Raw genomic sequence first — 14,052 nt, forward strand, 5'->3', positions numbered from 1 at the left:
TGAATTGTGATAATTGCAAATTGGATGGTTTGATTGGAATAATTAACCAACATAATCGTGAATGATTTGAATTCAAGTTCAATCAATGTTATCGGTTTATGTCATCAATAAATAATGAATGTTGATTTATTTTTATATGAATAATATATTTTAATTTGCAATAATGTATATGTTTTGTTATTGTTAAATTAAAATAAATGAGAATGCTATCCATGGTTTATAGTAATTAAATGTATTTATTTGAAATCAGCATGATAAATTTTTTTAGTCACAAAGTGACCAAAATTTTAAAGTTATTTGATTTCAAACTATTTTTTTTTTAATTTTAATTACATATAGTATGGATGCTAAATTATGAATAATTGATTTATGAGTTAATTGAAGTTCATTGGTATATGATAATTCAAGATCGTCCAAAAGTTGATTAATTATTCTTATAATTAGTGATCATGATAGTAGATAATTTTGTATGTGTCACTAGTTTTATTTATATACCCAAAGATTAGTAAGGGATTCCAGTTGATGCATATTTTAATTATCATTAATGTTATATAATATGATTAACATCATTGTGTTTGTGTATTAGTGGATCTAGAACATTAGTATACATTGAATGATCATTTATGATTGAATCTGTATTTATGTTTAGTTTTACAACTTAAATCATTAATGTTAGGCATGTGATAATTGAAGTTTTTGTTCTGATATCTTTACAGTCACTCGCTACGTCTGTTCCCGTCTTCAATTGGTTAAATTTTCCTGACTGGAGCGAACAAGTCCAATTTCACTTAGGTGTGTTGGATCTTGATTTAGTTTTTCAAATTCAAAAGCCGACTGTTATGACGGATGCAAGTAGCCATGAAGAGAAAACTCATTACAAAGCTTGGAAAACATCAAACATACTTAGTTTAATGTTTATGAGAATGAACATAACAAGCAACATTAAGTCAACTCTTCCCAAAATTGACAACGTGAGAGAATTTATGAAATTTGTGGAAGAATGCTCTCAAACTGCTGACAAGTCCCTCACTAGGACATTGATGAGTACGTTGACCACCATGAAGTTTGACGATTCGCGTACTATGCACGACCATGTGATCAAGATGACAAATATTGCAACAAGACTTAAGTCTCTAGAAATGGCAGTTGATGAAGGTTTTCTCGTGATTCTTTCCTAGAGACTTAAGTCTTACTGTTATTCTAGAGACTCAAGTCTTGTTGCGATATTTGTCATCTCGATCTCATGCTCGTACATCGATCGCGAACCGTCAAACTTCATGGTGGTCAAGGTACTCATCAATGTCCCAGTGACGGACTTGTCAGTAAGTTGAGAGCGTTCTTCCACAAATTTCATAAATTCTTTCGCGTTGTCAGTTTTGGGAAGAGTTGACTTAATGTTGCTTGCTATGCTCCTTCTCATAAACATTAAACTAAGTATGTTTGACCTTTTCCAAGCTTTGTAATGGGCTTTCTCTTCATGACTACTTGCATCCACGATAACAGTCGGCTTTTCAACTTGAAAAGCTAAATCAAGAACCAACACACCTAAATGAAATTGGACTTGTTCGCTCTAGTCAGGAAAATTCAACCCATTGAAGATGTGAACAAACGTAGCAAGTGAATATAAAGATATCGAAATAAAGACTTCAATTATCACATGTCTAACATTAATGATTTAAGTTGTAAAACTAAACATAAATTCAGATTCAATCATAAATGATCATTCGATGTATATTAATGTTCTCCTTTCGAGAGATGCACCGATACACAAACATAATGATTATGATAATCATATTATATAACATTAATGATAATTAAAATATGCATCAACTAGAATCACCTACGACCTTTGATTTCAAATTTATCATACTTAATTTATCCTATGGTGACAAACAAAATTTATCATACTTAATTTCAAATAAATAAATTCATTTAATTGCTATGAACCATATGTAGCATTCTCATTAATTTTAATTTCAAAATAATAAAACATATACATTATTACAAATTAAAATATATTATTTATATAAAAATAAATCAAAATTAATTTTTTATTGATGACATAAACCAATAACATTATACTTGAATGAAAATCATTCACAATTCCATCGGTTACATTTTCCAATCAAACCATCCAATTTGGAATCACTTTAATTACAATTGCAATTGACTCACGTGGAAAGTTATAATTCAATCATTTAACAATGTGTAGCTATTCAATCATAATTTCATCATACAAATAACATAATTTCAATCTAAAATCCATTAGCAGCCAAAAAAATTAAAATCTAATAATTAAGACTATTGAAAATTGGACAAAAACATAAATTAGGGTTCATACTAATTTCATAAAAGTCATTAAATTTATAATTAGAGTTCATAATTTAGAAAATCCCTCACTTCATAACTAGGTTTCACAATTTCAAAAAATTCCTAAAATCATAATTAGGATTTATAATATCATAAAATCCCTAACTTCATAATTAGGGTTTATCATAATTTGGGAAAAACAAAACATAATTTGAAAAAAAAAATCATAATAGGAAAATCATAAATCTAACAACATGTTCTAATACCACGTGTAAATCAGTTTGTAGTTTTCAAGAGATAATAATTCATTATAGAAAACTACTTTGTGATCTTAAAATTTATGAGTCAGTTTCACACCTTTATGTACATAAATCATGATAGAATACTAACTTTGATCCATGAGAGAGATCCAATGAGAATGTATTATTTGTTCTTCAATATTTGCTCTTCAACCTCTTTCTCTCAATCTATCTCTTTGCCTTACTTTCTCCTCTCACACCCCCACCCCTCTTTTTCTTAATGGTGAAAGAACCTTGTGATTAGAGACATAACCCTACTCCCTTATATAGACCAACGATCATCAATTTGGGCTGGGCTTTATTTTATCTTTATTATTTTATTTTATTATAACTTCCCACAATAATCAATTGGTCCTTATATTTTATTAAATCATATTTGGGTCTATCATAATAGTTTAGATGAGTTATAAAGTTATAAATAGAATTAATTTGTTAATTAATTATAACATGATGCTTTTTTGAATGAAAAATGTTTTTATAGTTTTTTATGATATTAAATTTGACATTAAAATTAAAGGTGTGTGCTTAACACTTAAAGATAGACTATGCAGAATATTTGCTATTGTTTGTTTGGTAATTACGTTTATAGCTCAAAAATGGTGGCTGATCCATCAATTGGATGTCAAAACTGAATTTTTACATTGAAAATTATTGAAGACGTTTTTGTAGAACAACCTGTGATTATATTCAAAAGGAGAGGAGTGAAAATTTTACAAGTTAAAGAAAGAAAATTTATTGGCTCAAACAAGCACCAGATGCCCTCTATAATCTTATAGAATCCTATTTTACAGAAAGGATTTCATGAGTGTAATTATGAGGAAAAACATCATTCTAGTGTATTTTTTTTTTAAATATTAATAAATTGGATAAATTTTAAAAAAATTATGAAGACACAACTTCATCACAATGACATAATTTTAGTGTAGAATTTTTTTAAAGTTGAAATCATGTCAATATAATATGATTTTAATTTAAAATATTTTAAATTAAAATCGTATCAAAAATAACTTTAATTTAGTTTATGTAAAAATTGTATTAAGATAACACGACATCAGTTTAAAACACTTTAAACTAAAATCGTTTCATCACTTTATAACTTGAACTTTAAAAATCTTTTGATCTAAAATTATACTAACTTAACACAATTTCTTTATAGTTTATTTTTTTTCAAATTTGTAACTTTGAAAATTGTCAAATTCGTCTCATTAAGGAAAGCAACATGGTGAATATAGTGTTTACTATAAGAAGGAAGTAAGTGACAGAGTTATTGGGTGCATAAAGTAGTACATGAAATCATCTAAATAATAGCATGTTCATCCACTGCTGAGGTCAAATTTATTGTTACATCATCATAAGCTATTTTTGGTAGCTATATTTATAACACTCCATCAAACTAAAAATGACTCAATTACTATTCATAATCATCATAATAGTCTTGCAATTAAAGCCTCAAAAGAAAGTATATAAATATTGCTTTTTATTTTCTACCAGAAATCAATCAAATAACAATTAAAATTAAAGGAGTTTTGGAGAAAATGGAGGAAGATAAGGCAGTGTTGGTGTGTGAGGTTTTTCTCTTTCCACACATGGCATTGCTTGCAGTGGTGTCCACTGTCCCAATCTCAGAATTAAAAATAATTTATATACTCCTCATTATTTTCCTCACTAACCCACCAATCTAGTATGAACAGAGGCACCACTTTTTCTGACAACAATTAATTAAACCTAATTCTGAGAATCCAAATATGACCTGTCATGAGACCCACCCCCTTTTGCATCTATCATTTGGATATTTAATATCCCTTTGGTCCAACCCTCATTTTCAACTCATCTTCCACCCTCCCTCCTTATTTGACCCACAAAATAAAAATCCTTTCTTTTTTCTTCCTTCTCATACCCTTTTTCTTTCTCTCTTTCTGAACTGGTTTGAGTTATATGGCCATGGATGAACACCAATCATCACAGGTTTTGGCATCAGAAAATGGAAGACAATTCTCAGAGGATTACAGAGAAAACACCACTCATCACCCTCAATCTCAGTCTCAATCTTTCCCTGGTGGCTTCATTGGGAAACATAGGTTGCAAGCAGCCCTAACACATCTCAATAACCAAATTACCATTCTTCAGGTCAAATCAAATCAACCCTTTTTATCTGTTCTTACTTTTTTTTTTCTGTCAATTTCATCATCCATTTTGTTCTGTTCAACAATCTGCATAAAGTTTTGGAAGAACTTGTTTGTTACTGAACTATGATGATTGTGATGATGCAGGAAGAATTGGAAAAGGTTGAAACAATTGGTGAATCCTCCACCGTTTGCAAGGAGTAAGCAAAACCATATTATATTATGTTATATTACATATTACATATCAGAAACAATATAGTGTTTGTTTGATTGTTTGTTTGTTTTAATCATTGACCCTCTTTCATCCACTGTGGTATAACAGTTTAATTTCAAGCGTTGAATCTACACCAGATCCTCTCCTTCCATGGTAAGAAATTGTTCATCTTGATGCTGTTCATCACAGTACCTTTAACCTTCACAAATGGTTTCTTATTCTGTGATGAAAGTTTTAGTCTTTTTTTTATGTGACAGAAGGTTGTATTATAGAATGAAGAATGCTAATAACGCATACACTTTTTTTAAGCGAGGTATATGATTAAATGAAACTTATTGATAGTAATGAATTTAAGAAAGAATCATTATGAAATGCAGCAAAGTTTGTGAAATTTTCATAAAATTGAACCAGTAATAACAAGTGTATGTAAAATAGTGTTCTCATACATAACTGTAATGAAGAAAATAACAAGAACAGTGGTTATGGTATGTATCTGATGTAGGATATTTCTTGTTTTTAAGGATCCAATGTTGCGTTGTTTGTGTATTTTAATGCAAAAAAGAAAGCTTATGTTATAATATTATTAACCAAAAGGTGAAAGGAAAGGGTATGAACTGATGAGATGTAAAATTTTTGCAGCACGAAAGGATCAGTTGATGCTGCTTGGGATCGATGGTTCGGATCCACCCACCATTTTCGAAATCACAAACGTTGGATTTAGATATTTGTTTCCTATTTATATATACATGTTTTTTTTTTTACATGAACACAATTTAATATTTTTTTCCTGCTATTGATGAGGAGATTGTAATGTTCTACACTCATGAATGAATCACATCTTCTTTAAGCTGTTAAGGCTTTGTTTTGTTTTGTTTTTTTCAGAAAAAGAAGATCATAATGATATAAGTGAATGGAAATTCTCTTTTTGGTGTTTTGTCTTTTATTTCATACTAGTTCTGCTTTTGCTTTGGAACATTTTTGCTTCTTATTTATGTCATATTTTTATTTGTTAAGCTTTATATAATTTTTTGTCTGAAGTTGGACGATGTAATTTAATATAGTAATTTGTTTATTTAGTGAATTTAAATATTTTCAAAATAAAATAAAATATTTGAGAAAAAAATTGAAAAGAAATTGTTTGAAAATAAGAATGTTATGAGATATTTCAAATAAATATAAAACAGGGACATTTGAAATTTATTTAAAAGAAAAGAAAAAAATTGAAATTTCATAATTAATTATATATATATATATATATATATGTATATGTATGTATATATATATATTAAAAAACTAAATTGTTAAATATTATTTAAATTTGGTTAATACTTGTTTGTAAAGTTTAATTTCAAGAGAAAAAATATATTTTTGAAGAAAATTCAATTAATTTATCTTAAAAATTAAAAAATATATATTACTTTATCTACGTAAAATATTTTAAAAAAACATTGAGAGAATTCAATTTCAAACAATTTGAATATTTCACATTTCAATTAAATGACTATTGTTTAAGGATGTCAAAAAATTCTATACTTGTAATATCCGCGGATAAAATCCGCAACGGGTAGGAAATGAATATTATAAATAGATACATGTGGTAACGAGTACGAGTATTTTTTATATCCAGATATTAACGGGACGGATACGGGTATCATAGTGTCCGTACCCTCGAATACTTGTACCTGTTATATTCAAATTTAAATTAAAAAAATTAAAAAAATTATTAAAACATTAACCCATTGATTTTGAAGGGGTTATTTTTTTATCAATTAGTTTTAAAACATTTCCATTTGTTTGTATTTGAAAGAGTTGTTTACACAGTGTTTGAAATTTATAAATGTTATCCATTGTACTTTTATTTGAATTTACAGTTAAAATATCCTATTAAATATTCAAAATTTATTTTTGTAAATATTTGTGATTACTCGTGAATATTCGTAAATATTAAAAAAAATATGCGGATACCTGCACAAATATGGATATGAGTACAAGACAAAGATCTATCCAACAGATAAGGTACACGAGAGATACGATTCTTACCGTACTCGCATTCCTACTCTTGTAATTATGCTTCTAACAAAAATTTAATTGTCTATTTAGTCGTTTAATTTCATAAAGTTAAGTAACTTTGATTAACTGTATGTCATGTAGTTGTTAATATGTTATTTAATTGTTAATAGAGAATGCCATCAATGATAACCACATTAAAAAAATATAAAACTGGGCCAGTCAAAATGCACCAATTTAATATTTAACGGCTGAACGGAATCAATGCAATATTATTAAAATTATTATAGATAGTTAAAATACATATAAAAATTTAAATAAAATTCATCGGATTAATACCAATTTTGCATCACAATTAATATAGGCAGGGACCAATTCCTAGTTGAACCGATCAAACCACGTAGTTGGAAAAGTTGTTTGCAATGTGGTTATCATTGATGGCATTCTCTATTTTTAAACGTAATGCATTCTATTTTTATTTGAATTTTTGGTTAAAATAAGTTATTAGATATTAAAAATTCTTTATTTATAAATACTTGAAGATATATGTGAATATTTATAAATATTACAAAAATATGCAGGTACTTGCATAATGAATATTTGTTATAACATCCCATCTAATTTAATAAACGAAATTAAAGGAAGCATTACACTAAATAATATTTTAACGCAGTCTCAGAGTTTAAACACCACTCTTCACAACCCAAGGCACATTACGATGCCAAAAAAGAAACAAGTTATAAAGTTTAATAAAATCATATAGAAATCTAAAAGACAGACTAGTACATGGGCCATAGCCCTAAAGAAAAGCCCAATAAGAACATGAAGTCCAACCCAAGTAGACTATGCAGCGGAATCATCTTTCCCCTGTTGACCACGAGTACCTCTCGCATCTGTTCCCATCAATAAATTGATGATCATCGCAAGAGTAGAAGAACAACATACAGAGCAATCAAACAAGCAAAGGGTAAGTTAGAGCCAAAAAGATTTTATCATGCAATCAGATATACTTTCACAGTCCAATATACATATATCATCCAAGCATGTTATGACCTTCCAATCAATACACTAAGACTCGACTCGACTCATCCGGATACATATAATCTGGTTGGATTCAGCGGATGCTTGCACTTGTGGTGGATTACCTTGCTCACCCCCGAGCTATGTGTTACAAGTGTTACAATGATTCAATTCCCCACACACAAGGTTAGCCCTTAATGAGTTTCAGGCCTCCTGCTACTCTCACCACAAGAGTCAGTCAGTCCGCTCTAAGTGAGACTAACTGACTCCTTAGAGTGTCAGGATGCAACCTTACATTGAATCCTTACCAAATTATATAGATGGGGCACCACCATGAGCACCCACTAACAGGGGCCATGGAATTACGTCCCGAACACTAAAGCACTACCTTGAAATCTCACCTAAAGATTTCTAGGAATTATGCACTGACACGGACCAATCATTCTCAATCAATCAGGTAATATTTATCATACAAATAACCTCATGCCAACCCTTTTCAATCAATCCTCATTCATATCCAAGTATTGAATCCATACCAACTCAACCTTTGTATTTCATATCAATGCCATGCCTCTTTGATACCAACCGCCTCATTTAATTTACATGCCAAGTTCATACCAAACCCATCATTCACCATCCACGAATCATATCACTCATACATAGTCGTTCATCACATATTTTTCATCACAACAATTATACCCAAGCAAGTGCCAACCATCCAAGAACAATAAACAACCAAACACCACACTGCCATCGCCCAACTCCTCGCTCAGAAAGAATGTGGGTCGCCTAAGCAACTACTCGCGTGAAGTAGCTTGGGCGAGCCTCTATTAATCTCGCCTAGGCGAGACATGCTCGTTTGGGCGAGAAAACCAGTGCTCACCACTGTTCTCTCCTGCACAAACACACAACAGATCACCAATAGTTCAATAATACCATTCACAGGTTCGCATTAACACACCAAGCATATTATAATGATAAAACAGTAGTACAAGCAGAACAAACACGATAAAAGGGTGAACCCTAGCTTCCCGTACCTGGAAAAGAACAGGATGAAACGAAGCTACCCAGAACGACCTTAGTTGGGACTCGAAACAACAATGCTAAACAAGAGAGGTATGGGATGGGAGGCAACTTACATGGAACGGAATTGGCTCGAACAAGTGCGACGGAGGCCAAAGACTGAACCCTAGCGGAGAGGGGGGACGGCTGCAGCTCTAAGGTTTTCTGAAAGAATAGAATGAGTGAGTTAGGACAGACTTAGGGTTGGATTTTATCCTTTGGGCCAGCCCTAGGCCCATCTGATTAGGAAATGCCCTTTAAAATAAGGCATAAATATAAGTGGGCCTTACATTCTCTCCAACAAGAAAATTTTCGATCTCAAAAATGAAAACTTATCTGGTAAACAGATGTGGATGTGATTTCCTCATATCCTCCTCCAACTCCCAAGTAGAGTCACTTGTCCTCCGATCCCAGATGAATTTGACTAGGCTGACTGGTTTTCCCCTACGTTCCTCAACTTTACTATCCTCTAGCGCAACTCGACTTCCAACACATGAGCCGGATCAAACACATACTTCCTCAATTGCGACACATGGAACACTAGATGAAGATTCGCCAACTGAGGGGGTAAAGCTATCTCATAAGCCAGCGGCCCGATTCTTCTCGTGATCTGATAGGGGTCAAGGAACTTAAGAGAGAGTTTCCTTAAGCGGAGAGCCCTTCCCACACCGGTGGTTCGGGTCACCCTCAAGAACACGTGGTCTCCTGCCACGAACTCCAAGGGTCTCCTCCCGCGGTCCGCATAGGCCTTCTGCCTACTTTGAGAAGCCTGTATTTTGTCCCTCACCATCCTTACCTTCTCAGTAGTCTGCTCCAACAACTCTGGTCTGACAAGCACTGCTTCCCCATCCTGATACCAACATAGGGGAGTTCTACACTTCCTGTCGTATGGAGCCTCATATGGTGCCATGCCAATGCTCGCGTGAAAACTGTTGTTGTAGGTGAACTCAATCAACGGTAACACTTCATCCCAAGCACCCAAGTGATCCAGTATGCATGTCCGTAACAAGTCCTCAAGTGACTGAATCGTCCTCTCAGACTGACCATCGGTCTAGGGGTGGTAGGCTGAGCTCATCGTCAACTTGCTTCCCAAAGCATCTTGTAAGGTTTGCCAAAACCGTGATGTAAACTGTGGATCTCTGTCGGAAACTATGCTCGAGGGTACTCCATGCAGCCTTACTATCTCCTTAATGTACAACTGGGCCAACTTGGCCATTGACATCCTCAAGTTCATTGCCAAGAAATGAGCACTCTTGGTCAGTCGATCCACTATAACCCAGATGGTGTCATGATCCCTAATAGTTTGTGGCAAATGGGTCACAAAATCCATCGAGATGCTGTCCCATTTCCACACTGGTATCTCCAAGGGCTGTAGGATAAAAGGGTGAACCCTAGCTTCCCGTACCTGGAAAAGGGCTAGCAGCTGGGTTCTTGGGTACGAACAGAGAAGCACAGTAGCTCCTAGAGCAGTTTAGCGAGTTGGAAACATAAAGAATAGTATGAAACGAAGCTACCCAGAACGAACTTAGTTGGGACTCGAAGCAACAGTGCTAAACAAGAGAGGTATGGGATGGGAGGCAACTTATGTGGAACGGAACTGGCTCGAACAAGTGCGACGGAGGCCAAGACTGAACCCTAGCGAAGAGGGGGGACGACTGCAACTCTAAGATTTTCTGAAAGAGTAGAATAAATGAGTTAGGGCAGACTTAGAGTTGTGTTTTATCCTTTGGGCCAGCCCTAGGCCCATCTGATTAGGAAATGTCTTTTAAAATAAGGCATAAATATAAGTAGGCCTTACATTTGCACGAATATGAATATGAGTATGAAAGATATATTTATTTAGCAGGTAGGGTACAGGAGAACTACTATTCGTACCTCTACCTGACTCGTTGACATCCATACTCTTATAATTATGATTCTAATAAAATTTTAATTGTATATTTAGTCGTTTAATCTCATAAAATTAAGTAATTTTGATTAACTGTACGTCATCTGATTGTTAATATGTTATTTAATTGTTAATAGAGAATGCCATCAACGATAACCACATTAAAAAAAATAAAACTGGACCAGTAAAAAATGCACCAATTTAATATTTAACGGCTGAACGGAATCAATGCAATATTATTAAAATTATTATAGATAGTTAAAATACATATAAAAATTTAAATAAAATTCATCCGTTAAATACCAATTGATATAGGCAGGGACCAGTTCCTAGTTGAACCGATCAAACCAAGTAGTCCACTGATAATTACAACCACGATGATAAAAATATATGTAACATTTTGTATTTTGGATGGAATTATTTAAATTTTAAAATAACAATATAAAAAGTATATTAAATGTTTGAAAATTTGATATTAAATAACCTTTAGAGATTTTTTTATTTCATTTTAAGTGTTTTCCAATTTATAGTTGTATAAATGTATTTTCATCACAAAATTTAACTATTTATAAAATTCCTCCAATTCAAAGTATTGAGTAAAACTGACAATAAGATGAAAATACATATAATTACAATCCATAATACATACGGTTTTTTTAAAAGAAATCAAATATTTACATCAAGTGAATTACGATAGAAGATTTGAATTACATTATACATATTAGCGTAAATACATGTGTTGTTACACATGTATGTACACATTTTTTAAATATGCATGATATTATATTAGTAGGTGATGATATTGTAATATAATTAAGTTAATATACAGAATAAATTTATATTTATTAAAAATGAAATGAAATGAATAGAGAAAAGTAACTATTAATTTTTATAGAGAATATAGACAGTTTTATAGAAAATATGTAAAAATAATTGTTAATTTTTAGAAATTTAACAAATAATTATATTGTAAAGGGTAAAATTGAAATTATGAAATGTGAACACAAGAGATTGATCCTTATTTTTCATTAAAGACTAATTCTATTATCATTTTATTTTTCCTTCTACATCTAGAAGTCTATTTTTAAGGGTTTCACACAAAATGATTTGTTTATACTTTATATAATTTATAAACTATTTCCTAATTAATTTTTACTAATTATAATTTATTCTAATATTTATTTATAATTTTGAATTTATTCACTAACTAATTTTTAATATTAACAATTAATTTTTTTATTAATTAATTTAGATATAATTTAATTATTTGATTTTGGTATAAATTTTATTAATTTATTTAAATATACAAATTAATTAAATTTTCTTGGACAATCAGAATTATATTATTTTTAACAGTGATTTAAATGTCATATCCTATAAATTTAATTATTATGTGAGAAAATATATTAATAAATATTTTTAATTTAGTTTTCTAATATTTTGCTATCATTAATAATTTTAGTATAATTAATTAATTTTATTACAACTTAAGTATAATTTTACTTCACTCTAAAAGTTTTTCAATATTGAATTTCGTTACTAAAATCCATCACTAATGTGGTAATAATTTTTTTTATTTAAATTTTAAAAAATTAAAAAATAAAGATAAAACATGAATTATTCTATAAAAATACATGGTAGAATAAATAAAAAATCACTTCAAATTTTATTGAATTTTAAGTGAATTTTACTTTAAGTGTTAAGTGTCTCTCATTTAAGAAGACAATCAAAGTAATCGTTAATGTAGATTATAGATTTAAAAATAATAGGTTAGCTCTAGAAGGAAATTAAATAGATCTTAAAAATGTTTTTGAAGATATTTACAAGATGATGGTCAATAGAAGGTATAGAGATATCGTCTTCTAGTTAAAAAGGATTTATAAAATTATTTTCAATAACATCTTGTAAAAGATATATAAGACTATTTTATGATTGTAATAGATGAAACAATGAGACATTTGATTTTTATACTACTTCACTCTAATACTAAGTTATGTAAACCAATTCCTTTTTACAAATTGTAAAGGGTTCCCTTAATATTTTACTACTGTTACTCTTGACTTTAATAAATGAAGTTGTTTATAAATGTAAGAATAAATCTCAAACAAGAGGATATAAACACTATTTGTTTAGATGCATCTTTAGAACGAATATGGTGTGCTTTCTCTATTATTTATAAGAGGATTTATGATGATATACATTAATAACTTCAAGCAGCAACACATTAAAAATATGTTTATAATCTATATAAGATTATTAGTTTTTTCTCTACTTTGCAAGGCTTCTGTATGGTATAAGGCTGAGTACTACTCAATCATGTTGTTTGTTGGAGGCTTGGAAGGCATAGAAGGCCAAGTGCAGGGTGTAGAGCCAAGTAGTACTTGACCGTGTTGTTTGTTGGAGGCTTGGAAGGCCTAGAAGGCCAAGTGCACGGTGTAGGGTCAAGTAGTACTCGACCATGTTGTTTGTTGGAGGCTTGGAAGGCCTAGAAGGCCAAGTGCAGGGTCAAGTAGTACTTGGCCATGTTGTTTGCTGGAGGCTTGGAAGGCTTATGAGGCCAAGTGCAGGGTGCATAGCTGAGTAGTACTTGGCCATTTTGTGCATTAGGAGCCTGGAGGGCCTATATGGCCAAGTATATGGTATAGGGTTGATTAGTACTCGACCATGTAGGACATCAATGATGGAGTTAGAGGTTTTTCAGTCAGAATGGTTGGAGGAAAGATTTGGTAGGCAATGCATTTACTATCAATTAATCCACTTAATCTAAAGGTAATTAATGAAAGGTTAGCACAAAATGGTAATAGAGACTCAGGTAAAGGACATCTTGATCTCTCTGTTATAACAAAAGAACTTATATACTTCTTGACCACTAACTTGAGCCTTGAAGTACTCTCAAGTACTCGCTCCCTCTCTCTCTGGACCAAGTGAGGACGCTCTTATAGAAGTCGGACACCCTTCAACTATAACGATAAGGGCAAGATCATACCTTGCAAGACACATCGGTTCCATACAAGAACAACTTCAATTTATAGGTGTCTTGAATGTAAGTGGTTTGAGACCTAATAATAGACATTTTAGGTTCTTCCTATTAGTTTTCTTAATTACATGTTTTCTTTTGTGTATACATGT

At 31.3% G+C, this 14,052-nt stretch overlaps 1 protein-coding gene across 1 annotated transcript; it reads left to right on the top strand.

Annotated features, from left to right (window-relative positions):
- Positions 1 to 4,421: 4,421 nt before the first annotated feature.
- LOC114193814 (guanine nucleotide-binding protein subunit gamma 1-like) lies at positions 4,422 to 5,801 on the top strand. The gene is made up of 4 exons (XM_028083757.2): positions 4,422 to 4,736; positions 4,880 to 4,932; positions 5,055 to 5,099; positions 5,586 to 5,801. Exons 1-4 carry the CDS (start codon positions 4,545 to 4,547, stop codon positions 5,665 to 5,667), a joined length of 372 nt encoding a protein of 123 aa, XP_027939558.1. The 5' UTR covers positions 4,422 to 4,544; the 3' UTR covers positions 5,668 to 5,801.
- The last annotated feature ends 8,251 nt before the right edge of the window (positions 5,802 to 14,052 follow it).

This window comes from Vigna unguiculata, chromosome 8, assembly GCF_037176805.1.
Source record: "Vigna unguiculata cultivar grain cowpea cultivar isolate G323 ecotype 2 chromosome 8, ASM3717680v1, whole genome shotgun sequence".
Taxonomy (NCBI): Eukaryota; Viridiplantae; Streptophyta; class Magnoliopsida; order Fabales; family Fabaceae; genus Vigna; species Vigna unguiculata.

Excerpts from the sequence above, each read along its gene's own strand:
- LOC114193814 (XM_028083757.2), top strand. The coding sequence starts at position 4,545 with ATGGCCATGGATGAACACCAATCATCACAGGTTTTGGCATCAGAAAAT. Across the intron at positions 4,737-4,879 it reads ACCAAATTACCATTCTTCAG|GAAGAATTGGAAAAGGTTGA; the intron begins GTCAAATCAAAT and ends GTGATGATGCAG. Across the intron at positions 4,933-5,054 it reads TCCTCCACCGTTTGCAAGGA|TTTAATTTCAAGCGTTGAAT; the intron begins GTAAGCAAAACC and ends GTGGTATAACAG.